Source organism: Salvelinus alpinus, chromosome 2, assembly GCF_045679555.1.
Source record: "Salvelinus alpinus chromosome 2, SLU_Salpinus.1, whole genome shotgun sequence".
In the NCBI taxonomy this organism is placed as follows: domain Eukaryota; kingdom Metazoa; phylum Chordata; class Actinopteri; order Salmoniformes; family Salmonidae; genus Salvelinus; species Salvelinus alpinus.
Genome location: NC_092087.1, coordinates 68,981,694 through 69,009,007, shown reverse-complemented (window position 1 = coordinate 69,009,007; position 27,314 = coordinate 68,981,694). Strand labels below are relative to the sequence as shown.

General features: G+C 43.2%; 1 protein-coding gene and 1 pseudogene across 1 annotated transcript; both read left to right on the top strand.

The window, feature by feature from the left end:
- The first annotated feature begins 2,683 nt into the window (after positions 1 to 2,683).
- LOC139541218 (uncharacterized) lies at positions 2,684 to 4,758 on the top strand. The gene is made up of 4 exons (XM_071345624.1): positions 2,684 to 2,797; positions 2,998 to 3,318; positions 3,519 to 4,301; positions 4,504 to 4,758. Exons 1-4 carry the CDS (start codon positions 2,684 to 2,686, stop codon positions 4,681 to 4,683), a joined length of 1,398 nt encoding a protein of 465 aa, XP_071201725.1. The 3' UTR covers positions 4,684 to 4,758.
- Positions 4,759 to 6,179: 1,421 nt separating this feature from the next.
- Positions 6,180 to 25,512, top strand: LOC139541209 (uncharacterized; annotated as a pseudogene).
- The last annotated feature ends 1,802 nt before the right edge of the window (positions 25,513 to 27,314 follow it).

The following is a 27,314-nucleotide window of genomic DNA, read 5'->3' as shown; positions in this document are numbered from 1 at the left end:
GCTACACCCCCACCATTCCTATTCATATCCCTTCTCAGTAGACTATATCCATGAATGTTCATTTGCCCATCATTTACAGACGCATCTAAATGCGTTTCGGTCATGGGATTTTTTTTCTTCTCCTTTCATTGATCTCGGTGGGAAAGTGATCATTCATTCCAAAATCAGTGTTTCTGAGTTCTCTGCCCATGTTCTTCGTCATTCCCTTTTGCTTAAATTTGTCAAAACATGCAAAAATAGCCCGTGGCCTATTTCCAGAGGCCCTACCTATTCTATGGACTCTGGAGAAAGTGACATTACGCACAACATCAGTGGGCAGTTTTAGTTGAGTTGACATAAAGTCTCGGACTATGTCACTCATTCTCCGGTATCCCTGAAAATATTAGATTGTCCCGCATTGATCGACACTGTACATCAAGCAAGGTTTCTTTAAGATGTTTGTTCTCCCTTTGCACCACCTCCACCTTGCCATGAATAGAGTCTACAGTACCTTTCAGCGCCGTGTTCTCTTTCCTTAGATCATCAATCTGACGTTGAATGAATTCTAGACTAGCACATAATACATTAATGTCCTCTCGTAATATATCCAAGATATCAAGTTTGGCAAGCCTTTCATTGATGGATTTTAACAAGTCAACATCCATATCAGTAAACCTCTCCCCACTCGCCACACGCGCGCCCTCTTACTAGGGGATGGTTTGGTTCCATCGTTGATACCTATTGGCCAACTTGGTTTTGGTTTGTTTTGTTGATTGGGTTGGTTGTCCTTAACAATGCTTGAATCCTCCGAAACCAGCGACATGTTTCTTTGAGTTCGTAAGTATCTCTCGTCAATGAATCGTTCAAGCTCTTCAATGGATTCTGAATCATCCAAATATTCTTATCCATTTTGTATTTTGTAAAGTTTTGTCATATTTATTTGCTTCATCAGCAAGGATTAACAATCATGGCATTTTTGTTCAATCAACACTGATTTTGCTATTTTCATACACTTTCAATGTATTAAAAGTACAGTATAATGTTAAATTTACACCACTAACCACTTGATACCTAAGCATACTGTAAATCGTATTGATTGATTCTGTAATTCATTCCATATAGCCTACTTTAACTAGCCTGTTGTCTTCAATTTTGAAGCGATTTTTAAACCAACACATTTTAATATTGTATTGCATGTTTTATATATTTCTCTAACCCTTTTGTATGCCAATTGCCAATGCCAATAAACCATCATAAATTACGTTTTTTCCAGTGACATCGAGTAAAAATGTTACATGATCTGTATTCATTAGGAAGAAATAGGATTGGCCAGGGGCAAATGATACAACAGGATAAATAAATGTGCTCAGAAATGTACGACGCTGTGCGCAATAAGGAACGTGTCACCATAGAAATAGAATCTATATTAGAATTCCATGCTCGTCACAATGTCCAATAACATACATTTGAATTCCAAATTCTATGTGTATTACTCAGAGGTTAATTTATTCACAATCACAACCAACCTACAGTAAATCGATAGCAAACGCGAATTCTTCATTCAAGTCAATCAAAAAATCTTATATTTTTCCTATTCTCAGTAAGGTAAGTAGGTCTTCCCATAATGAGAAGGGCCGATATTGCACGCATTCGACATTTTCGAAAAACACGTTACTTGGATCATATCGAATCTGTTAGCTATACAACCAAATTATCGATCATCTAAGATGACTTCCTCATCATAATTAAGGTCTCATTAATCTCATCTGCACTTCCATTGTTTATATTGCACGTTGTTGTTCTATGTAAAGTATAATGTATATTCTTCCCATTTAGATCACTTTTTCCAGCATTAATTTGAAAAAGACAGATGTACTGCTGTAGACATCTGGTCTTGGGTTCTGTGCTCAGTAACCCTTGCTCTTTCTGCAGAGCTTTGGCCAACAAAAACAAATAATCAAAAAAGGCCTCATCATTCTCCATGGAGGAGCCGTTAGTTTGTGCCATGAACCAATTCATATCACTCTCTGCTTGCCACATTCTAACTGGTTAAGTCACTAATTGAAGAATCTATTACAGAAAATGCTGAAGAGGCAATTCTGTACACTGAAAGCCCAGGGAAGGATCCCACTGGACCTCCCTCTGAGACCAATGAAGGCCTGGCTCCTGGCAGGGAAAAGAGTCTTCTTGGAGTGAGTGCAGTGTTCTCAGACTATTTTTGAATTGTACAAAACGTTATACTTCAAGGTAACTTGAGTTGATCACATCATTAGACAAGTGTAAATGATAACCCGAATGTATTCAATATATATTAGATGACAGCAATAGTTTGATAGATAGTGTAGACAGACATAGTCTAATAAATTTCCATATTCACATGAAGGCGTGAGACAGAGACATGGAAGAGATGGAGGAAGGTCTGTGTAGCTGAATTGGTGAGGACTATGTAGAGCAAACAGTACACCCACTGTAAAGCACTTAAGATATCAGCTAGCTCATTTTTGTACCCAAAGAGAGAAACAGTTGTAATTTTTCCCAACATTTCAATGATGGACCAGTGTCCAGTCTCACCTGATACATCAACGGTCTGTTAATTACATATTATGTTGTTACATAGACTTGGGATGCAAAGAGGGGCCTGGAATTACAGGAGACAGAGAGAGTTCTCCTGGTCAGTTGCCAGACAGTTCAGGATGAATTAAGGATGTCCGATGTCATCGTGGACACAGCGCCCAACGGAGCCATCCAGCTTCTGAAAGAGGAGTGTTGGAAGTTGAACTTCTTGCACCTAAAGGATGAGACATGCCAGGCCACTGAGGTAAGACATAAGAGCCATCTGCAATGACAATATTGTTTCTTTGAATAAAATGTCAAGCATCTTTGTCATTTCTGTGTATAATATGGTGTTCAACATTGGTCAATATTACATTGGAATTACAGTCAACTTTGGATGTCTTTGGTTTGTTGTATTTGTGAAGTAGCTATAGGATAGTTATGTATGTCTCTGTCCATTTACAGCTCACTGAGCTGTATGAACATTGTGAGACCTCTTCAAAGGAAACTCTAATTGAAGAGAAAAGTCCAAAGACCAAGTGCCCGGCCAGTGTCGCTGGGGCTGCTGACATTGACAACACCAATGAGGAAGCTTCAGAGGAGTCTTCTAATAACAATGTGGTGGACGCTCAGGATGAGCCGCTGGCCCTGGTCAGTGTGGAGAAAGAGGCTGCTGGAGATGGAAAAGTTCTCAGCAAGGTGGTGAAGACCAAAGGGTGTCTGAAGAAGAGCTGCAAAGATCAGCCAACCCCAAAAATCTATGATATGATTACGGAACTACCAAAGGTAAGGAACAAGAAGCCTGTTTCATAAATGAAAGGTCAAAGGTCTTTGGAAGTTGGGTGTATCAGAGATGTCTCAAACAGGACAATAATACAAATAAGCTGCTATAATCTTTGACTTTGGATGTCTGTGGTATGTTTTGTGAAAAAGAACAGATATCTGTTTTGTTCTTACTCTTTCATTGCTCTGCATTGTCTGCTTAGTCCTATTTCGGATCCACTGAGAGCCTTCCTGAGATGTGTAGCAGAGGTCCTGAGGTGTGCAGTGGAGTGCCTGAGGTGTCAAATGCAGTGGGAGAGGTGTCAAGTGACACAAAGAAGACAGAGGCTAATGGAGACCTTCTGGACACTGGAAATGGCCTGAGAAAAGTGGTGCAGCTATCCACCGAGAGCCATGCTGAGGTGTGCAATGGAGAGGCTGAGCTGTGCAGCGGTCCTGAGGTGTGCAGTGGAGTGCCTGGGGTGAGCAGCAGGGGGCCTGGGGGTTGCAGTGGAGAGCCTGTGGTGTGCATTGGAGTGCCTGAGGTGTCAAATGCAGTGGGAGAGGTGTCAAGTGACACAAAGAAGACAGAGGCTACTGGAGACCGTCTGAACACTGGAAATGGCCTGAGAAAAGTGGTGCAGCTATCCACCGAGAGCCATCCTGAGGTGTGCAATGGAGAGGCTGAGGTGTGCAGCGGTCCTGAGGTGTGCAGCGGAGGTCCTGAGGTGTGCAGCGGAGGTCCTGAGGTGTGCAGTGGAGTGCCTGGGGTGAGCAGCAGGGGGCCTGGGGGTTGCAGTGGAGAGCATGTGGTGTGCATTGGAGTCCCTGAGGTGTCAAACGCAGTGGAAGAGGTGTCCAGTGATACAAAGACAGAGGCTGCTGAAGACCTTCGGGACACTGAAAATGTCCTCAGCAAGGTGGTGAGATCCAAAGGGTGGCTGAAGGAGGGCTGGGAAGATCAGCTGACCAAAGACTTCAATGATATGATTGCAAGACTCCCAAAGGTGAGGAACAAGAAGCCTGTTTCGTGAATGAAAGGTCAACTGTCTTTCTAAGTGGGGTGCATCAGGGTTGTCTGAAACTGGACAATATTATAAATGAGCTACTATAATCTTTGACTTTGGATGTCTGTGGTATGTTGTGTGAAACAGCTCAAGGACATATGTGTTGTTCTTACTCTTTCACTGCTCTGCATTGTCTGTTCAGTCCTATTTTGCATCCAACGAGAGCCTTCCTGAGGTGTGCAGCGGAGTGCCCGAGGTGTCGAACGCAGCGGAAGTGGTGCGCAGTGACACAAAGAAGCAGAAGAAAAACGGCGTTCTACGATTCTTCCGACGTGTGTGGAAGTTCTTCACATGCACCAACAGCCTCCCCAAAGAGGAGTGACTCAAGCACACACAACTCCGGGCCACACTTTGCCTCGGCGACTGAATTTCTCCACAATCTCCCCCTTTCCTTCCAACTGCCTATTTGTAATAATAAAAATAAAGGGGATCTGAACCACAACAAAAAAACTGTTTTCATGAGTGTTTTTCATATAACTCACTATAGTATGAAGAATGCTTTAAAGAACACTTACTAATTAATTATCCAGACTATTAAGCTGTTTGAGAAGTACTTAAGTATGCATTAATCACAGTATTACTGCATTACACACTAGTAAATATGTATGAAATCATTTGATACACTTTGCATATTAGTGTAAGTTTGTGGTGGAATGGCTCTACTGTGGGCTATTTTCCTCATCAAAACCAAATCACAACTTTATTTGCATAGCACATTTCTTACAGATGATGCATTTCAAAGTGCATAGAAAATAAAATAATAAAAGGTTAGAATAAAAAAATAGTAAAACAACCACAGTGGACATGAGAGACTAATTCACTAAAATAAATGAAAATAAATAAGATCAATACAATGGGATAAAATAGATAGTAGGACTAAGCAAAAGCACGGCTAAAAAGTAGCTCTTCAAAATGTCTACAGTTTCTGAGGCCCTCAGATCCTCCGGCAGGCTGTTCCAAAGGCCAGGACAATAGTGGCTGAAGGCAGCCCCACCAAACGTTTTGGTTCTCACCTTTGGAACAACTAAAAGACCTGTGCCAGAGGATCTGAGGGACCGACCGGGCACATACAGTATCTTAAAAGCATGTCAGACATGTATTCAGGTGCAGGGCCACGTAGTGCTTTTGAAATCCATTATTAAACTACAGGCAACCAACACAGGGACTTTAAAATAGGTGTTACAGTATGTTCAATTGTATCTCCTGATGACAGTTCAGTTATATTGGTGTAATTGTGCCCTCCAGTGTTTCTGAGTAAAGGTTTAGATAAATGATGGTTGTAGTGGTGGGGCTTTGACAAAGCTATTGGAAGTTGCTAGTATGTCTTCTAACTAAGTCAGTTTTAGGTTGCATAAGGAGACATTTCAAAAGAGAATCCACAACTCAAAGGAGAGTACTTGGAAAATGGTTCCCTGGTATGGCACTGATCAGAGAGAACTGTATTGTGGAACCCTGTTTTCACCTATCCAATGGTGTTGGATCAGAATTCTTGGCTGCCGGTCCAATTCAAACTCACGGTCACAATCTCATGGAACACACATGGCAGGAAGTGCTGCTGGTTTAGACAGGAAACTGAGCCCAAAAGCCACTGAGCACAAACAACCACATGTATCTGTGTCAGACGACCCACAGATGGTGATGATGTTCTATTAAATGTCATTCAATAAAAATTCTACATATTGCTGTTGTTAATGTATCAATTTCAGGTTTGATCCAAATAGTTGACAGAACTGGTGAATGGGACAGGCCTCTAGACAGAGTTGTGAAATGGATCTCTCAGCTTCCCATTATTATCATAGCATCAGATCAGATGTCTCAATGAGGAGGCTACGCAGGACGGCAAGACACGAGGACCCACTCACCCTGCACTTCCAGGGGGCCTCCAACAACATCATCCACACCCACACCTCTGTGTTCAGCACCACTCTCTTTGGCATATTCGACAAAGCCATCCACCATTTTGAGACGGACCATGGTGAGGAGAGAGGGGTCGTTCTGACCCAAGATGGCACCACAGTGGCCATCGCTCCCATGCTTCTAGGCATTGAGGTGGGTCTGAAAGCTAAGCTGGAGGGCCCCTCCTCTGGGCATGTTGCCCCTCACTTTGACCAAAAACCTAGGGTTGTCGTTCCTTAGCCTCCAGGACTTTCCACCTGCTCAGCGTCTGGAGTCAGACGGCTGATTGGACAACGTGACCCACCCCAGAGTGTTCCAGATGTCGCGGGTGCCCACCCTGGCCACCGATGCCCTCGTCAACGGGGGAATGGATGGGTCCATCTTGAGCATAGATCTTGCCACCCTGGCCCCCTCTGAACAGCCTGGTAAACTCAGCGAAGTGCTGAAGGGTTACTACAACCATGTCCTGGAGGGGCAAGACCTGGGGGTTGTATCCAGCCACATCGGCCCCAAGCGTCGAGAGATTGCCCAAGCCCTGCTGGGCACCTTGGACAACCAGAGGCAGGTGATGGAGACCCTATACCTGGTGTGGAGGCTGGAAGACACTCAGTGGAGAGCCAAGGATACAGGGGTGGAAAAAGCATTGAGAAACGGAATGCTGGAATTTGTCCACAGATACTGGGGTGAGTCTCAGGGTGAGAGAGAGGGAATCATTTACCCCTGTAATTATGACATTGTATGTGATAAATGTCCATTCATTTGAAGTCTACAGAAAATTGGTCTGTAAATATGAAGAGTAATTGAACCTGTTCTACTCTGGTTCAACCTCTCTTCTCCAGACTGTCCTCCCATCATCCCACGGTGTCAGTGGGGGGCGGCACCCTACCGAGGGTCTCCCTTCCCTCTTGCCCTGCCTCTCCCCTTCCTGTATATCCACCAAAACTTCCAGCCAGACAGGACCTGTCACTCCTTCTAGCAGTGCTCCAGGAGCATGAGGGCCATGCAGCGCTTCCACCAAGAAGACCGCGGCTGGACCGACATCGGATATAGGTGACCTTTGACCCCCTCATCCATTCGCAGATATTAACAAACCCTTTATACTAAGCTTCATAAATGGAGACAAGTGTGCTGTGTCAGCCTACAATTACTGAAGCAGTCATATTAAAGCAAATCTTGACATGATATTTATTACACAGTACAACTGTGCAATATAAAATGACAAGATGCTATAACAGGAATCAGGGTTGTGAGATAATGCAATTTGTTTTATCACTCCAACACCTAAATGTATGTTCCCCTCAGCTTTGTGGTGGGTTCTGACGGGTACATCTACGAGGGGCGCGGCTGGCATCACCTTGGCACCCACACCAGGGGGCAGAACTCTTATGGCTACGACGTGGCCTTCATTGGCAACTACTGCTCCTCTCTGCCCTCACGCCATGCCCTGGATCTGGTGCGCCAACACCTGGCCAAGTGTGCAGTGGATGCCGGGCGCCTGCAGGCCAACTTCACCCTCCACGGGCACCGGCAGCTGGTGGACACCTCCTGTCCAGGAGACACACTCTACTCAGAGATCAGGGGCTGGGAGCACTTTGGGGTGAGAGACTGTTCAGTATTATAGGCTACTAAACTGTCAGTCAATGTCAAATTAATCCTTTTAATACATACACAATCAAAAAGGCATCACAGTTGCTCCAGAACACTATTCAGTCATAATACAATTGTGCCCTTTTTCCTACATTAGACATTAGTGATAAACACCAACATTAAGCTGTTTGTGCACTGTTGATATTGATGCTGCTGACAGGGTTTGATCCGGTGTCATCTTGATCACTCATTACAGCAACCTTTTACAGGAAACCAGCTCATGGAAAAAGGACCAATGAAGAAGACAAGCATGTAAAAAGCAATGTGGAATAAAACCAGTTTTGTCAAAATGTCTCATTGGTTTGTATGGGGGTATCAATTTGTTATGTCCATGATAATAGTGTGTTTTAGAGTTATAACAGCGTATAACACTCACCCTTATGGTTGTCACTGCTTCACATTACAGTATTGAAACACAACAGAGAGACATGTACAGTGTACTGAACAAAAATATTAGAGCAACATGTAAAGTGTTGGTCCCATGTTTCATGAGCTGAAAATAAAGATCCCAGACATTTTCCATACGCACAAAAAACATATTTCTCTCCAATTTTGTGCTGAAATGTATTTACATTCCTATTAGTGAGCATTTCTCCTTTGCCGAGATAATCTATCCACCTGACAGGTGTGGCATTTCAAGAAGCTGATTAAACAGCATGATCATTACACTGGTGCACCTTGTCCTGGGGACAATAAAGAGCCACTCTTAAATGTGCAATTTTGTCACACAACAAAATACCTCAGATGTCTCAAGTTGAGGGAGTGTGTAATTGGCATGCTGACTGCAGGAATGTCCACTAGAGCTGTTGCCAGATAATTGAATGTAAATGTATCTACCATAAGCCACCTCCAACGTCGTTTTAGAGAATTTGGCAGTACGTCCAATCGGCCTCACAAACGCAGACCACGAGTCACCACGCCAGCCCAGGACCTCCACATCTGACTTCTTCACCTGTGGGATCGTCTGAGACCAGCCACCAGGACAGCCTTTGATAAAGCCCTTTTGTGGGGAAAAACTCATTCTGATTGGCTGGGCCTGGCTCCCCAGTGGGTGGGCCTATGCCCAGTCATGTGAAATCCATAGATTAGGGCCTAATTTATTTATTTAAATTGACTGGTTTCTTTATATGAACTTATAACTCTTAGCCTATATCAAAATGTTAATTTGTTAATTCATTAAACGTGAATTACAATTAAATGACTGTAAACATCGCCGTTAACACAAAAATAACATCAGTTTTAGTGGCGTAGGGAGACAGTTGGGCCTATTGGAATACTTTGAAATTGTTTTGGCTAATGATTTAAACATCTTGGCTATCTGTCCAATTCATGAAACACATATTGTCCAGGTTGTGAGAGTGAAATGTTTAACAGGTGTGTAAATTAATATTAATTTGATTTTATTTGATTTTATTTGGATCTCTTTTAGTCCCCATTTGGACTAATCTTCCAAGAGTCCTTAAACATTAAAATCCAATTTATAATACAAACACATTTTCACATATAATACAAACATACATAATATACTAACATAATGACCCAATAAATACTCAATCTAAAAAATATTGATTCTTCATCTACTATAGTCCCACAACATTTCTATGTATTATATTTAATCGGTTTTAAAATAATGTTTAAATGTATATATTGTGGCGTACAGCAAGTCAACCACCATGGGTAGACTCCTCGAGGCCTGGTAACAGATGGAGTATACATCACGAAGCGATGGCTCCATCTGCTGGACGTGCCAGGTCTCGACGGGCTCTCCAGCCAGGACTAATTGGGGGCTGATTGGGAGCTGGTGAGTAATCAAGGGCGGATTGCTCACCAGCTGTGTGAGGCCCATAAAGCTGCCAGAAGGGCAGTATACAGGAAGGGAGGGGGAAGAAAGGACTCCCGTGTTATATTTGACGGTTGCAGAGGTAACAAGACGGAGTTCAGTTTTGTGCCCGACAGGATACAGCCAGATCCGGAACCCCAAAGACGGCATCCCGGAGAGGGTCTCATGGGGGAGACCTATCCTTTTCTTTTTGATCTGTTATTTAAATAAAACACCCCTGAAACTGAGCTAATCCTTCTCTGTCCGTGTCTGATCTAGGTAAACACCTTGACCAAACCCCGTGGTCTTCCTCAATAATGAAGGTTTCTGGTTTGCTAAGTTAATTTATTCAATTTCTTTATTGCTCTAAATCGAAATGTTTTTTTGCCTATTTTTCTTGTCTGTCTGGATAACGCATAGATGGTGGACACTCTATTCCTAGTATTTACGGAATGTCTGTCTCTTACCAACTCAATACCGTTGTGAATAGAACTTGGCTGTTTTAAATGTAGTATATTATGAAATAAAACAAGCATTTTTTTTCCACTTATCTTGTCGAGTCATGACCAACCAAGAACATTGCATGACTGCAACAGAAGAACCATATCTCCACTTTAAACTTCTTATAGCTGCAATCCCGTCACCGGGATCGATATGACAGCAGCCAGTGACAGTGCAGGGCGCCAAATTCAAAAAACAGAAATCTCATAATTAAAATTCCTCAGACATTCATGTGTCATATATAATTTTAAAGGTAATCTTGTTGTTAATCCCACCAAAGTGTCCGATTTCAAATAGGCTTTTCAGCGAAAGCACTATAAACGATTATGTTAGGTCACCACAAAACCACAATAAGCACAGCCATTTTTCCAGCGAAAGATAGCTTTCACAAAAACCAGAAATAGAGATAAAATTAATCAACTAACCTTTTATATATTATTGATTATATTGATTCTTCATCTACTATAGTCCCACAACATTTCTATGTATTATATTTAAATGGTTTTAAAATGTTTAAATGTATATATTGTGAGGTACAGCAGGTCAACCACCAGGGGGAGACTCCTCGAGGCCTGGTAACAGATGGAGTATACATCACGAAGCGATGTCTCCATCTGCTGGACGTGCCAGGACTAATTGGGGGCTGATTGGAAGCTGGTGAGTAATCAAGGGCGGATTGCTCACCAGCTGTGCGAGGCCCATAAAGCTGCCAGAAGGGCAGTATACAGGAAGGGAGGGGGAAGAAAGGATTCCCGTGTTATATCATATCATATCAAATCAAATGTATTTGTCACATGGTTAGCAGATGTTAATGCGAGGGTAGCGAAATGCTTGTGCTTCTTGTTCTGACAATGCATTAGTAACCAACGAGCAATCTAACCTAACAATTTCACAACAGCTACCTTATACACACAAGTGTAAAGGGATGAAGAATATGTACATAAAGATATATAAATGAGTGATGGTACAGAACGGCATAGGCAAGATGCAGTAGATGGTATCAAGTACAGTATATACATATGAGATGAGTAATGTAGGGTATGTAAACATTATATTAAGTGGCATTGTTTAAAGTGGCTAGTGATACATGTATTACATAAAGATGGCAAGATGCAGTAGATGGTATAGAGTACAGTATATACATATGAGATGCGTAATGTAGGGTATGTAAACATATTAAGTGGCATTGTTTAAAGTGGCTAGTGATACATTTTTTACATGTATGGCAGAAGCCACTCAATGTTAGTGGTGGCTGTTTAACAGTCTGATGGCCTTGAGAGAGCTGTTTTCAGTCTCCGTCCCAGCTTTGATGCACCTGTACTGACCTCGCCTTCTGGATGATAGCGGGGTGAACAGGCAGTGGCTCGGGTGGTTGTTGTCCTTGATGATCTTTATGGCCTTCCTGTGACATCGGGTGGTGTAGGTGTCCTGGAGGGCAGGTAGTTTGCCCCCGGTGATGCGTTGTGCAGACCTCACTACCCTCTGGAGAGCCTTACTGTTGTGGGCAGAGCAGTTGCCATACCAGGCGGTGATACAGTCCGACAGGATGCTCTCGATTGTGCATCTGTAAAAGTTTGTGAGTGCTTTTGGTGACAAGCCAAATTTCTTCAGCCTCCTGAGGTTGAAGAGGCGCTGTTGCGCCTTCTTCACCACGCTGTCTGTGTGGGTGGACCAATTCAGTTTGTCTGTGATGTGTACGCCGAGGAACTGAAAACTTTCTACCCTCTCCACTACTGTCCCGTCGGTGTGGATAGGGGGGTGCTCCCTCTGCTGTTTCCTGAAGTCCACGATCATCTTCTTTAATTTGTTGACGTTGTGTGTGAGGTTATTTTCCTGACACCACACTCCGAGGGCCCTCACCTCCTCCCTGTAGGCCGTCTCGTCGTTGTTGGTAATCAAGCCTACCACTGTAGTGTCGTCTGCAAACTTGATGATTGAGTTGGAGGCGTGCATGGCCACGCAGTCGTGGGTGAACAGGGATTACAGGAGATGGCTCAGAACGCACCCTTGTGGGGCCCCAGTGTTGAGGATCAGCGGGGTGGAGATGTTGTTACCTACCCTCACCACCTGGGGGCGGCCCGTCAGGAAGTCCAGTACCCAGTTGCACATGGCGGGGAGCTTGATGACGAGTTTGGAGGGTACTATGGTGTTAAATGCTGAGCTGTAGTCGATGAACAGCATTCTCACATAGGTATTCCTCTTGCCCAGATGGGTTAGGGCAGTGTGCAGTGTGGTTGCGATTGCGTCGTCTGTGGACCTATTGGGGCGGTAAGCAAATTGGAGTGGGTCTAGGGTGTCAGGTAGGGTGGAGGTGATGTGGTCCTTGACTAGTCTCTCAAAGCACTTCATGATGACGGAAGTGAGTGCTACGGGGCAGTAGTCGTTTAGCTCAGTTACCTTAGCTTTCTTGGGAACAGGAACAATGGTGGCCCTCTTGAAGCATGTGGGAACAGCAGACTGGGATAAGGATTGATTGAATATGTCCGTAAACACACCAGCCAGCTGGTCTGCGCTTGCTCTGAGGATGCGGCTGGCGATGCCGTCTGGGCCTGCAGCCTTGTGAGGGTTAACACGTTTAAATGTTTTACTCACATCGGCTGCAGTGAAGGAGAGTCCGCAGGTTTTGGTAGCGGGCCGTGTCAGTGGCACTGTATTGTCCTCAAAGCGAGCAAAGAAGTTGTTTAGTCTGTCTGGGAGCAAGACATCCTGGTCTGCGACGGGGCTGGTTTTCTTTTTGTAATCCGTGATTGACTGTAGACCCTACCACATACCTCTTGTGTCTGAGCCGATGATTTGCGACTCTACTTTGTCTCTATACTGACGCTTAGCTTGTTTGATTGCCTTGGAGGGAATAGCTACACTTTTTCTATTCGGTCATGTTTCCGGTCACCTTGCCCTGGTTAAAAGCAGTGGTTCGTGCTTTCAGTTTCGCGCGAATGCTGCCATTAATCCACTGTTTCTGGTTGGGGAATGTTTTAATAGTTGCTGTGGGTACGACATTGCCAATGCACTTGCTAATGAACTCGCTCACCGAATCAGCGTATTCGTCAATGTTGTTGTTTGACGCAATGCGGAACATATCCCAATCCACGTGATCGAAGCAATCTTGAAGCGTCAAATCAGATTAGTCGGACCAGCGTTGAACAGACCAGCTTCCTGTTTTAGTTTCTGTCTATAGGCTGGAAGCAACAAAATGGAGTCGTGGTCAGCTTTTCCGAAAGGAGGGCCTTAAAAGCGTCGCGGAAGTTAGAATAACAATGATCCAGGGTTTTACCAGCCCTGGTAGCACAATCGATATGCTGATAGAATTTAGGGAGTCCTGTTTTCAGATTAGCCTTGTTAAAATCCCCAGCTACAATGAATGCAGCCTCAGGATATGTGGTTTCCAGTTTACATAGAGTCAAATACATTTTGTTCAGGGCCATCGATGTGTCTGCTTGGGGGGCAATATATGCGGCTGTGATTATAATCTAAGAGAATTCTCTTGGTAGATGATGCGGTCGACATTTGATTGTGAGGAATTCTAAGTCAGTTGAACAGAAGGACTTGAGTTCCTGTATGTTGTTATGATCACACCACGTCTCGTTAATCATAAGGCATACCCCCCCCCCCCCCCCCGCCCCTTTTCTTACCAGAAAGATGTTTGTTTCAGTCCGCGCGATGCGTGAAGAAACCAGCTGGCTGTACCGACTCCGATAGCATGTCTCGAGTGAGCCATGTTTCCGTGAAGCAAAGAACGTTACAGTCTCTGATGTCTCTCTGGAATGCTACCCATGCTCAGATTTCATCAACCTTGTTGTCAAGAGACTGGACATTGGCGAGTAGTATGCTCGGGAGCGGTGCGCGATGTGCCCGTCTCCGGAGCCTGACCAGAAGACCGCTTCGTCTGCCCCTTTTACGGCGTCGTTGTATTGGTTCACCGGCTGGGATCCGATCAATTGTCCCGGGTGGTGGGCAAAACACAGGAACCGCTTCGGGAAAGTCGTATTCCTGGTCGGAAATTATGGCGAGATGATGTTGCTCTTATATCCAGTAGTTCCTCCCGACTGTATGTAATAAAACCTAAGATTACCTGGGGTACCAATGTAATATATATATTTGACGGTTGCAGAGGTAACAAGACGGAGTTCAGTTTTGTGCCCGACAGGATACAGCCAGATCCGGAACCCCAAAGACGGCATCCCGGAGAGGGTCTCATGGGGGAGACCTATCCTTTTCTTTTTGATCTATTATTTAAATAAACACCCTTGAATCTGAGCTAATCCTTCTCTGTCCGTGTCTGATCTGGGTAAACATCTTGACCAAACCCCGTGGTCTGCCTCAATATTGAAGGTTTCTGGTATGCTAAGTTAATTTACGGAAAAGCAAACCATGCAATAATCTGAGTACGGCGCTCAGACAACAAATCAAGCCAAACAGATATCCGCCATGTTGGAGTCAACAGAAGTCAGAAATAGCATTATAAATATTCACTTACCTTTGATGATCTTCATCAGAATGCACTCCCAGGAATCCCAGTTCCACAATAAATGTTTGATTTGTTCGATAAAGTTCATCTTTATGTCCAAATACCTCCTTTTGTTTGCGCATTTAGCCCAGTATTCCAAATTCATGACGCGCGATCACTAGGAGCAGACGAAAAGTCAAAAAGTTCCATTACAGTCCGTAGAAACATGTCAAACGAAGTATAGAATCAATCTTTAGGATGTTTTTAACATAAATCTTCAATAATTTTCCAACCGGAGAATTCCTTTGTCTTCAGAAATGCAATGGAACTCAAGCTAACTCTCACGTGAACACGCATGGTCAACTCATGGCACTCTGGGAGAGACCTTACTCAATCCCCTCTCATTCGCCCCCACTTCACAGTAGAAGCATCAAACAAGGTTCTAAAGACTGTTGACATCTAGTGGAAGCCTTAGGAAGTGCAATATGACCCCATAGACACTGTGTATTCGATAGGCCAAGAGTTGAAAAACTACAAACCTCAGATTTCCCACTTCCTGGTTGGATATTTCTCAGGTTTTCGCCTGCCATATGAGTTCTGTTATACTCACAGACATCATTCAAACAGTTTTAGAAACTTCAGAGTGTTTTCTATCCAAATCTACTAATAATATGCATATATTAGCAACTGGGACTGAGTAGCAGGCAGTTTACTCTGGGCACGCTTTTCACCCAAACGTGAAAATGATGCCCCCTATCCCAAACAAGTTAACACATGAGGGGAAGAAAATGAACCAATGATATAGGTGGACTGTTTCCTGTCAGTTAGATTTGAGTGTACCCAATTCAATGCTACCTTCTTAAAACCATAATGCTTAAATTTTGTCAAAATTATTTCATGATCCACTAAGTCAAATGCAGCTCTGAAATCTAAAAATAGTACACCCACAAACTTGCCATTATCCATAGCATTGAGCCACTGGTCAGTCATGCAAACCAATGCAGTGGTAGTGGAATGGTTTTTGCGACAAGCATGCTGATTGGCTGTAATCAGATCATTATTTTCCATGTACTCCCATATTTGTCTACTCACAATACCCTCCAATATCTTACTGAGTGTAGGGAGTAGACTAATTGGTCGACTATTGGCAGGAGTAATGGGTTCTTTGCTGTCTTTCAAAATAGGACACAGTTTCGCACGCTTCCATACATTTGCAAACATCCCCTTTTCCAGTGACCAATTAAATATGTATCTCAGTGGAACTGCAATCTGGGGAGCAGCACAGCGAAGCAAAAAATTGTCCATAAGACCATAACCTGTAGATTTACCGTCAGGTAATGACTTCAATAGATTTAACACCTCCTCCACTGACACCGTTTGCAGACTAAAAGAGCAGGTCTTGTTGCTCATAATATGATCATCAATCCGTTGGACAATAGCTTGTTTGGAAGAATGTATGTTTACATTGTTGCTCAGTAAATACATTTTCTTTGTAAAAAAATCTGCAAAATGATTGGCAATATCAACTGGTTTTCTTATTATTTTCCCGTCAACCTCCACACTAGATGGGCATGATGAGATAAATGTACCAAGTAAGCCCTTAACTGTGTTCCATACCTTTTTAGAATCATTTTTACAATCAATTAAAGCATTGTTGTAAAATAACTTTTTTTTCTTTCGATTCAATTTAACTGCATAATTACGTAATGTTCTATAATTCTGTTCATCAATTTCTAAATTTCTAAATTTGACCTCACCCAGTTCATCATCAATCCATGGAGATGGACGAGCACCAACTGTACTCTTTCTTATAGGAGCATGATGGTCCATTACCTCAGTGAGCAAATCAATAAAACATTCTGTAGCGTGATTTAGTTCATCCCTTCATTCTTTGGAACCTTAGTGTTCATGGTTATGACCACAATATTATGGTCTGTCCAGCCCACTGGCATTGCTCTGGCTTTTAAGCATTGCAATGGTAAATTACAGAAAATCAGATCAATGCATGTGTCTGAACGATGACCCAACTTAATTGAGTATCATTAACCATTTGTTTCAAACCACAATTCTCGGCATATCTCATCAATTTTGTTCTATTCAAATTATTGTGATCCTTCCAATTTATATTAAAATCACCCAAGATAAATACATCTCTGTTGCTATCTGTGGCCTGGTCAAACCCAGTACATAAGTCATCCAAATAGGACACCTTGGAGCAAGGAGGTCTATACACACATCCCACCAATATGGCTGCCTGGTGAGGCAGATGTACTTGAGCCCATAGTGCTTCTACTTGACATACATTAAGGTCATCCCTCCTCTTAAAATGTATATGATTCTGAATATACAGTGCTACACCCCCACCATTCCTATTCATATCCCTTCTCAGTAGACTATATCCATGAATGTTCATTTGCCCATCATTTACAGACGCATCTAAATGCGTTTCGGTCATGGGATTTTTTCTTCTCCTTTCATTGATCTCGGTGGGAAAGTGATCATTCATTCCAAAATCAGTGTTTCTGAGTTCTCTGCCCATGTTCTTCGTCATTCCCTTTTGCTTAAATTTGTCAAAACATGCAAAAATAGCCCGTGGCCTATTTCCAGAGGCCCTACCTATTCTATGGACTCTGGAGAAAGTGACATTACGCACAACATCAGTGGGCAGTTTTAGTTGAGTTGACATAAAGTCTCGGACTATGTCCTCATTCTCCGGTATCCCTGAAAATATTAGATTGTCCCGCATTGATCGACACTGTACATCAAGCAAGGTTTCTTTAAGATGTTTGTTCTCCCTTTGCACCACCTCCACCTTGCCATGAATAGAGTCTACAGTACCTTTCAGCGCCGTGTTCTCTTTCCTTAGATCATCAATCTGACGTTGAATGAATTCTAGACTAGCACATAATACATTAATGTCCTCTCGTAATATATCCAAGATATCAAGTTTGGCAAGCCTTTCATTGATGGATTTTAACAAGTCAACATCCATATCAGTAAACCTCTCCCCACTCGCCACACGCGCGCCCTCTTACTAGGGGATGGTTTGGTTCCATCGTTGATACCTATTGGCCAACTTGGTTTTGGTTTGTTTTGTTGATTGGGTTGGTTGTCCTTAACAATGCTTGAATCCTCCGAAACCAGCGACATGTTTCTTTGAGTTCGTAAGTATCTCTCGTCAATGAATCGTTCAAGCTCTTCAATGGATTCTGAATCATCCAAATATTCTTATCCATTTTGTATTTTGTAAAGTTTTGTCATATTTATTTGCTTCATCAGCAAGGATTAACAATCATGGCATTTTTGTTCAATCAACACTGATTTTGCTATTTTCATACACTTTCAATGTATTAAAAGTACAGTATAATGTTAAATTTACACCACTAACCACTTGATACCTAAGCATACTGTAAATCGTATTGATTGATTCTGTAATTCATTCCATATAGCCTACTTTAACTAGCCTGTTGTCTTCAATTTTGAAGCGATTTTTAAACCAACACATTTTAATATTGTATTGCATGTTTTATATATTTCTCTAACCCTTTTGTATGCCAATTGCCAATGCCAATAAACCATCATAAATTACGTTTTTTCCAGTGACATCGAGTAAAAATGTTACATGATCTGTATTCATTAGGAAGAAATAGGATTGGCCAGGGGCAAATGATACAACAGGATAAATAAATGTGCTCAGAAATGTACGACGCTGTGCGCAATAAGGAACGTGTCACCATAGAAATAGAATCTATATTAGAATTCCATGCTCGTCACAATGTCCAATAACATACATTTGAATTCCAAATTCTATGTGTATTACTCAGAGGTTAATTTATTCACAATCACAACCAACCTACAGTAAATCGATAGCAAACGCGAATTCTTCATTCAAGTCAATCAAAAAATCTTATATTTTTCCTATTCTCAGTAAGGTAAGTAGGTCTTCCCATAATGAGAAGGGCCGATATTGCACGCATTCGACATTTTCGAAAAACACGTTACTTGGATCATATCGAATCTGTTAGCTATACAACCAAATTATCGATCATCTAAGATGACTTCCTCATCATAATTAAGGTCTCATTAATCTCATCTGCACTTCCATTGTTTATATTGCATGTTGTTGTTCTATGTAAGGTATAATGTATATTCTTCCCATTTAGATCACTTTTTCCAGCATTAATTTGAAAAAGACAGATGTACTGCTGTAGACATCTGGTCTTGGGTTCTGTGCTCAGTAACCCTTGCTCTTTCTGCAGAGCTTTGGCCAACAAAAACAAATAATCAAAAAAGGCCTCATCATTCTCCATGGAGGAGCCGTTAGTTTGTGCCATGAACCAATTCATATCACTCTCTGCTTGCCACATTCTAACTGGTTAAGTCACTAATTGAAGAATCTATTACAGAAAATGCTCAAGAGGCAATTCTGTACACTGAAAGCCCAGGGAAGGATCCCACTGGACCTCCCTCTGAGACCAATGAAGGCCTGGCTCCTGGCAGGGAAAAGAGTCTTCTTGGAGTGAGTGCAGTGTTCTCAGACTATTTTTGAATTGTACAAAACGTTATACTTCAAGGTAACTTGAGTTGATCACATCATTAGACAAGTGTAAATGATAACCCGAATGTATCAAAATATATCAGATGACAGCAATAGTTTGATAGATAGTGTCGACAGACATAGTCTGATACATTTCCATATTCACATGAAGGCGTGAGACAGAGACATGGAAGAGATGGAGGAAGGTCTGTGTAGCTGAATTGGTGAGGACTATGTAGAGCAAACAGTACACCCACTGTAAAGCACTTAAGATATCAGCTAGCTCATTTTTGTACCCAAAGTGAGAAACAGTTGTAATTTTTCCCATCATTTCAATGATGGACCAGTGTCCAGTCTCACCTGATACATCAACGGTCTGTTAATTACATATTATGTTGTTACATAGACTTGGGATGCAAAGAGGGGCCTGGAATTACAGGAGACAGAGAGAGTTCTCCTGGTCAGTTGCCAGAGAGTTCAGGATGAATTAAGGATGTCCGATGTCACCGTGGACACGGCGCCCAACGGAGCCATCCAGCTTCTGAAAGAGGAGTGTTGGAAGTTGAACTTCTTGCACCTAAAGGATGAGACATGCCAGGCCACTGAGGTAAGACATAAGAGCCATCTGCAATGACAATATTGTTTCTTTGAATAAAATGTCAAGCATCTTTGTCATTTCTGTGTATAATATGGTGTTCAAAGTTGGTCAATATTACAATCAACTTTGGATGTCTTTGGTTTGTTGTATTTGTGAAGTAGCTATAGGATAGTTATGTATGTCTCTGTCCATTTACAGCTCACTGAGCTGTATGGACATTCTGAGACCTCTTCAAAGGAAACTCTAATTGAAGAGAAAAGTCCAAAGACCAAGTGCCCGGCCAGTGTCGCTGGGGCTGCTGACATTGACAACACCAATGAGGAGGCTTCAGAGGAGTCTTCTAATAACAATGTGGTGGATGTTCAGGCTGAGCCGCTGGCCCTGGTCAGTGTGGAGAAAGAGGCTGCTGGAGATGGAAAGGTCCTCAGCAAGGTGGTGAAGCCCAAAGGGTGTCTGAAGGAGAGCTGCAAAGATCAGCTAACCCCAACAATCTATGATATGATTACGGAACTACCAAAGGTAAGGACCAAGAAGCCTGTTTCGTAAATGAAAGGTCAAATGTCTTTGAAAGTTGGGTGTATCAGAGATGTCTCAAACGGGACAATAATACAAATAAGCTGCTATAATCTTTGGCTTTGGATGTCTGTGGTATGTTTTGTGAAACAGGACAGATATCCGTTTTGTTCTTACTCTTTCATTGCTCTGCATTGTCTGCTTAGTCCTATTTCGGATCCACTGAGAGCCTTCCTGAGATGTGTAGCAGAGGTCCTGAGGTGTGCAGTGGAGTGCCTGAGGTGTTAAATGCAGTGGGAGAGGTGTCCAGTGACACAAAGACGACAGAAGCTGCTGACGACCTTCTGGACACTGGAAATGTCCTGAGTAAGGTGGTGCAGCTATCCACCCAGAGCCATCCTGAGGTGTGCAATGGAGAGGCTGAGCTGTGCAGCGGTCCTGAGGTGTGCAGTGGAGTGCCTGGGGGTTGCAGTGGAGTGCCTGGGGGTTGCAGTGGAGTGCCTATGGTGTGCAGTGGAGTGCCTGAGGTGTCAAACGCAGTAGAAGAGGTGTCCAGTGACACAAAGACGACAGAGGCTGCTGAAGACCTTCTGGACACTGGAAAAGTCCTCAGCAAGGTGGTGAACCCCAAAGGGGGGATGAAGCAGGACTGGGAAGATCAGCTGACCAGAGACTTCAATGATATGATTGCAAAACTCCCAAAGGTAAGGAACAAGAATCCTGTTTTGTAAATGAAAGGTCAATCGTCTTTGTAAGTGGGGTGTATCAGGGTTGTCTCAAACTGGACAATATTATAAATTACTATAATCTTTGACCTAGTTTTTTTTTTAAATGACAAATGTGTTTTCCTTACTCTTTCATTACTGCACTGTCTGTTTAGTCCTATTTCGGATCCACCGAGAGCCTTCCTGAGGTGTGCAGCAGAGGTCCTGAGGCGTCAAACGCAGTGGAAGAGGTGTGCAGTGACACAATGAAGATAGAGGCTACTGGAAATCTTCTGAACACTGGAAATGGCCTAAGCAAGGCGGTGCTCTTATCCACTGAGAGCCGTCCTGAGGTGTGTATTAGAGTGCCTGAGGTGTTCAGTGGAGATCCAGAGGTATGCAGTGAAATGCCTGAAGTGTATAGTGGAGATCCTGAGGTGTGCAGGGGATGTCCTGAGGTGTTCAGTGAGGTGCCTGAGGCACCAAACGCAGTGGGAGAGGTGTCCAGTGATACAAAGACAGAGGCTGCTGAAGACCTTCGGGACACTGAAAATGTCCTCAGCAAGGTGGTGAGATCCAAAGGGTGGCTGAAGGAGGGCTGGGAAGATCAGCTGACCAAAGACTTCAATGATATGATTGCAAGACTCCCAAAGGTAAGGAACAAGAAGCCTGTTTCGTGAATGAAAGGTCAACTGTCTTTCTAAGTGGGGTGCATCAGGGTTGTCTGAAACTGGACAATATTATAAATGAGCTACTATAATCTTTGACTTTGGATGTCTGTGGTATGTTGTGTGAAACAGCTAAAGGACATATGTGTTGTTCTTACTCTTTCACTGCTCTGCATTGTCTGTTCAGTCCTATTTTGCATCCAACGAGAGCCTTCCTGAGGTGTGCAGCGGAGTGCCCGAGGTGTCGAACGCAGCGGAAGTGGTGCGCAGTGACACAAAGAAGCAGAAGAAAAATGGCGTTCTACGATTCTTCCGACGTGTGTGGAAGTTCTTCACATGCACCAACAGCCTCCCCAAAGAGGAGTGACTCAAGCACACACAACTCTGGGCCAAACTTTCTCCACCATCTCCCCCTTTCCTTCCAACTGCCTATTTGTAATAATAAAAATAAAGGGGATCTGAACCACAACAAAAAAACTGTTTTCATTAGTGTTTTTCATATAACTCACTATGGTATGAAGAATGCTTTAAAGAACACTTACTAATTAATTATCCAGACTATTAAGCTGTTTGAGAAGTACTTAAGTATGCATTAATCACAGTATTACTGCATTACACACTAGTAAGTATGTATGAAATCATTTGAGACACTTTGCATATTAATGTAAGTTTGTGGTTGAATGGCTCTACTGTGGGCTATTTTCCTCATCAAAACCAAATCACAACTTTATTTGCATAGCACATTTCTTACAGATGATGCATTTCAAAGTGCATAGAAAATAAAATAATAAAAGGTTAGAATAAAAAAATAGTAAAACAACCACAGTGGACATGAGAGACTAATGCACTAAAATAAATGAAAATAAATAAGATCAATACAATGGGATAAAATAGATAGTAGGACTAAGCAAAAGCACGGCTAAAAAGTAGCTCTTCAAAATGTCTACAGATTCTGAGGCCCTCAGATCCTCCGGCAGGCTGTTCCAAAGGCCAGGACAATAGTGGCTGAAGGCAGCCCCACCAAACGTTTTGGTTCTCACCTTTGGAACAACTAAAAGACCTGTGCCAGAGGATCTGAGGGACCGACCGGGCACATACAGTATCTTAAAAGCATGTCAGACATGTATTCAGGTGCAGGGCCACGTAGTGCTTTTGAAATCCATTATTAATCTACAGGCAACCAACACAGGGACTTTAAAATAGGTGTTACAGTATGTTCAATTGTATCTCCTGATGACAGTTCAGTTATATTGGTGTAATTGTGCCCTCCAGTGTTTCTGAGTAAAGGTTTAGATAAATGATGGTTGTAGTGGTGGGGCTTTGACAAAGCTATTGGAAGTTGCTAGTATGTCTTCTAACTAAGTCAGTTTTAGGTTGCATAAGGAGACATTTCAAAAGAGAATCCACAACTCAAAGGAGAGTACTTGGAAAATGGTTCCCTGGTATGGCACTGATCAGAGAGAACTGTATTGTGGAACCCTGTTTTCACCTATCCAATGGTGTTGGATCAGAATTCTTGGCTGCCGGTCCAATTCAAACTCACGGTCACAATCTCATGAAACACACATGGCAGGAAGTGCTGCTGGTTTAGACAGGAAACTGAGCCCAAAAGCCACTGAACACAAACAACCACATGTATCTGTGTCAGACGACCCACAGATGGTGATGATGTTCTATTAAATGTCATTCAATAAAAATTCTACATATTGCTGTCGTTAATGTATCAATTTCAGGTTTGATCCAAATAGTTGACAGAACTGGTGAATGGGACAGGCCTCTAGACAGAGTTGTGAAATGGATGTCTCAGCTTCCCATTATTATCATAGCATCAGATCAGATGTCTCAATGAGGAGGCTACGCAGGACGGCAAGACACGAGGACCCACTCACCCTGCACTTCCAGGGGGCCTCCAACAACATCATCCACACCCACACCTCTGTGTTCAGCACCACTCTCTTTGGCATATTCGACAAAGCCATCCACCATTTTGAGACGGACCATGGTGAGGAGAGAGGGGTCGTTCTGACCCAAGATGGCACCACAGTGGCCATCGCTCCCATGCTTCTAGGCATTGAGGTGGGTCTGAAAGCTAAGCTGGAGGGCCCCTCCTCTGGGCATGTTGCCCCTCACTTTGACCAAAAACCTAGGGTTGTCGTTCCTTAGCCTCCAGGACTTTCCACCTGCTCAGCGTCTGGAGTCAGACGGCTGATTGGACAACGTGACCCACCCCAGAGTGTTCCAGATGTCGCGGGTGCCCACCCTGGCCACCGATGCCCTCGTCAACGGGGGAATGGATGGGTCCATCTTGAGCATAGATCTTGCCACCCTGGCCCCCTCTGAACAGCCTGGTAAACTCAGCGAAGTGCTGAAGGGTTACTACAACCATGTCCTGGAGGGGCAAGACCTGGGGGTTGTATCCAGCCACATCGGGCCCAAGCGTCGAGAGATTGCCCAAGCCCTGCTGGGCACCTTGGACAACCAGAGGCAGGTGATGGAGACCCTATACCTGGTGTGGAGGCTGGAGGACACTCAGTGGATAGCCAAGGATACAGGGGTGAAAAAAAGCATTGAGAAACGGAATGCTGGAATTTGTCCACAGATACTGGGGTGAGTCTCAGGGTGAGAGAATCATTTACCCCTGTAATTATGAAATTGTAGGTGATAAATGGCCATTCATTTGAAGTCTACAGAAAATTGGTCTGTAAATATGAAGAGTAATTGAACCTGTTCTACTCTGGTTCAACCTCTCTTCTCCAGACTGCCCTCCCATCATCCCACGGTGTCAGTGGGGGGCGGCACCCTACCGAGGGTCTCCCTTCCCTCTTGCCCTGCCTCTCCCCTTCCTGTATATCCACCAAATCTTCCAGCCAGACAGGACCTGTCACTCCTTCTAGCAGTGCTCCAGGAGCATGAGGGCCATGCAGCGCTTCCACCAAGAAGACCGCGGCTGGACCGACATCGGATATAGGTGACCTTTGACCCCCTCATCCGTTCGCAGATATTAACAAACCCTTTATACTAAGCTTCATAAATGGAGACAAGTGTGCTGTGTCAGCCTACAATTACTGAAGCAGTCATATTAAAGCAAATCTTGACATGATATTTATTACACAGTACAACTGTGCAATATAAAATGACAAGATGCTATAACAGGAATCAGGGTTGTGAGATAATGCAATTTGTTTTATCACTCCAACACCTAAATGTATGTTCCCCTCAGCTTTGTGGTGGGTTCTGACGGGTACATCTACGAGGGGCGCGGCTGGCATCACCTTGGCACCCACACCAGGGGGCAGAACTCTTATGGCTACGACGTGGCCTTCATTGGCAACTACTGCTCCTCTCTGCCCTCACGCCATGCCCTGGATCTGGTGCGCCAACACCTGGCCAAGTGTGCAGTGGATGCCGGGTGCCTGCAGGCCAACTTCACCCTCCACGGGCACCGGCAGCTGGTGGACACCTCCTGTCCAAGAGACACACTCTACTCAGAGATCAGGGGCTGGGAGCACTTTGGGGTGAGAGACTGTTCAGTATTATAGGCTACTAAACTGTCAGTCAATGTCAAATTAATCCTTTTAATACATACACAATCAAAAAGGCATCACAGTTGCTCCAGAACACTATTCAGTCATAATACAATTGTGCCCTTTTTCCTACATTAGACATTAGTGATAAACACCAACATTAAGCTGTTTGTGCACTGTTGATATTGATGCTGCTGACAGGTTTTGATCCGGTGTCATCTTGATCACTCATTACAGCAACCTTTTACAGGAAACCAGCTCATGGAAAAAGGACCAATGAAGAAGACAAGCATGTAAAAAGCAATGTGGAATAAAACCAGTTTTGTCAAAATGTCTCATTGGTTTGTATGGGGGTATCAATTTGTTATGTCCATGATAATAGTGTGTTTTAGAGTTATAACAGCGTATAACACTCACCCTTATGGTTGTCACTGCTTCACATTACAGTATTGAAACACAACAGAGAGACATGTACAGTGTACTGAACAAAAATATTAGAGCAACATGTAAAGTGTTGGTCCCATGTTTCATGAGTTGAAATTAAAGATCCCAGACATTTTCCATACGCACAAAAAGCATATTTCTCTCCAATTTTGTGCTGAAATGTATTTACATTCCTGTTAGTGAGCATTTCTCCTTTGCCGAGATAATCTATCCACCTGACAGGTGTGGCATTTCAAGAAGCTGATTAAACAGCATGATCATTACACTGGTGCACCTTGTCCTGGGGACAATAAAGAGCCACTCTTAAATGTGCAATTTTGTCACACAACAAAATACCTCAGATGTCTCAAGTTGAAGGAGTGTGTAATTGGCATGCTGACTGCAGGAATGTCCACTAGAGCTGTTGCCAGATAATTGAATGTAAATGTATCTACCATAAGCCACCTCCAACGTCGTTTTAGAGAATTTGGCAGTACGTCCAATCGGCCTCACAAACGCAGACCACGAGTCACCACGCCAGCCCAGGACCTCCACATCTGACTTCTTCACCTGTGGGATCGTCTGAGACCAGCCACCAGGACAGCCTTTGATAAAGCCCTTTTGTGGGGAAAAACTCATTCTGATTGGCTGGGCCTGGCTCCCCAGTGGGTGGGCCTATGCCCAGTCATGTGAAATCCATAGATTAGGGCCTAATTTATTTATTTAAATTGACTGGTTTCTTTATATGAACTTATAACTCTTAGCCTATATCAAAATGTTAATTTGTTAATTCATTAAACGTGAATTACAATTAAATTACTGTAAACATCGCCGTTAACACAAAAATAACATCAGTTTTAGTGGCGTAGGGAGACAGTTGGGCCTATTGGAATACTTTGAAATTGTTTTGGCTAATGATTTAAACATCTTGGCTATCTGTCCAATTCATGAAACACATATTGTCCAGGTTGTGAGAGTGAAATGTTTAACAGGTGTGTAAATTAATATTAATTTGATTTTATTTGATTTTATTTGGATCTCTTTTAGTCCCCATTTGGACTAATCTTCCAAGAGTCCTTAAACATTAAAATCCAATTTATAATACAAACACATTTTCACATATAATACAAACATACATAATATACTAACATAATGACCCAATAAATACTCAATCTAAAAAATATTGATTCTTCATCTACTATAGTCCCACAACATTTCTATGTATTATATTTAATCGGTTTTAAAATAATGTTTAAATGTATATATTGTGGCGTACAGCAAGTCAACCACCATGGGTAGACTCCTCGAGGCCTGGTAACAGATGGAGTATACATCACGAAGCGATGGCTCCATCTGCTGGACGTGCCAGGTCTCGACGGGCTCTCCAGCCAGGACTAATTGGGGGCTGATTGGGAGCTGGTGAGTAATCAAGGGCGGATTGCTCACCAGCTGTGTGAGGCCCATAAAGCTGCCAGAAGGGCAGTATACAGGAAGGGAGGGGGAAGAAAGGACTCCCGTGTTATATTTGACGGTTGCAGAGGTAACAAGACGGAGTTCAGTTTTGTGCCCGACAGGATACAGCCAGATCCGGAACCCCAAAGACGGCATCCCGGAGAGGGTCTCATGGGGGAGACCTATCCTTTTCTTTTTGATCTGTTATTTAAATAAAACACCCC

What these genes read in the sequence shown, in the direction of transcription:
- LOC139541218 (XM_071345624.1), top strand. Translation starts at nt 2,684, where the DNA reads ATGTCCGATGTCATCGTGGACACAGCGCCCAACGGAGCCATCCAGCTT. An exon ending in AGACATGCCAGGCCACTGAG is followed by an intron (nt 2,798 to 2,997) that starts GTAAGACATAAG and finishes GTCCATTTACAG; the next exon opens with CTCACTGAGCTGTATGAACA. An exon ending in TGATTACGGAACTACCAAAG is followed by an intron (nt 3,319 to 3,518) that starts GTAAGGAACAAG and finishes TTGTCTGCTTAG; the next exon opens with TCCTATTTCGGATCCACTGA.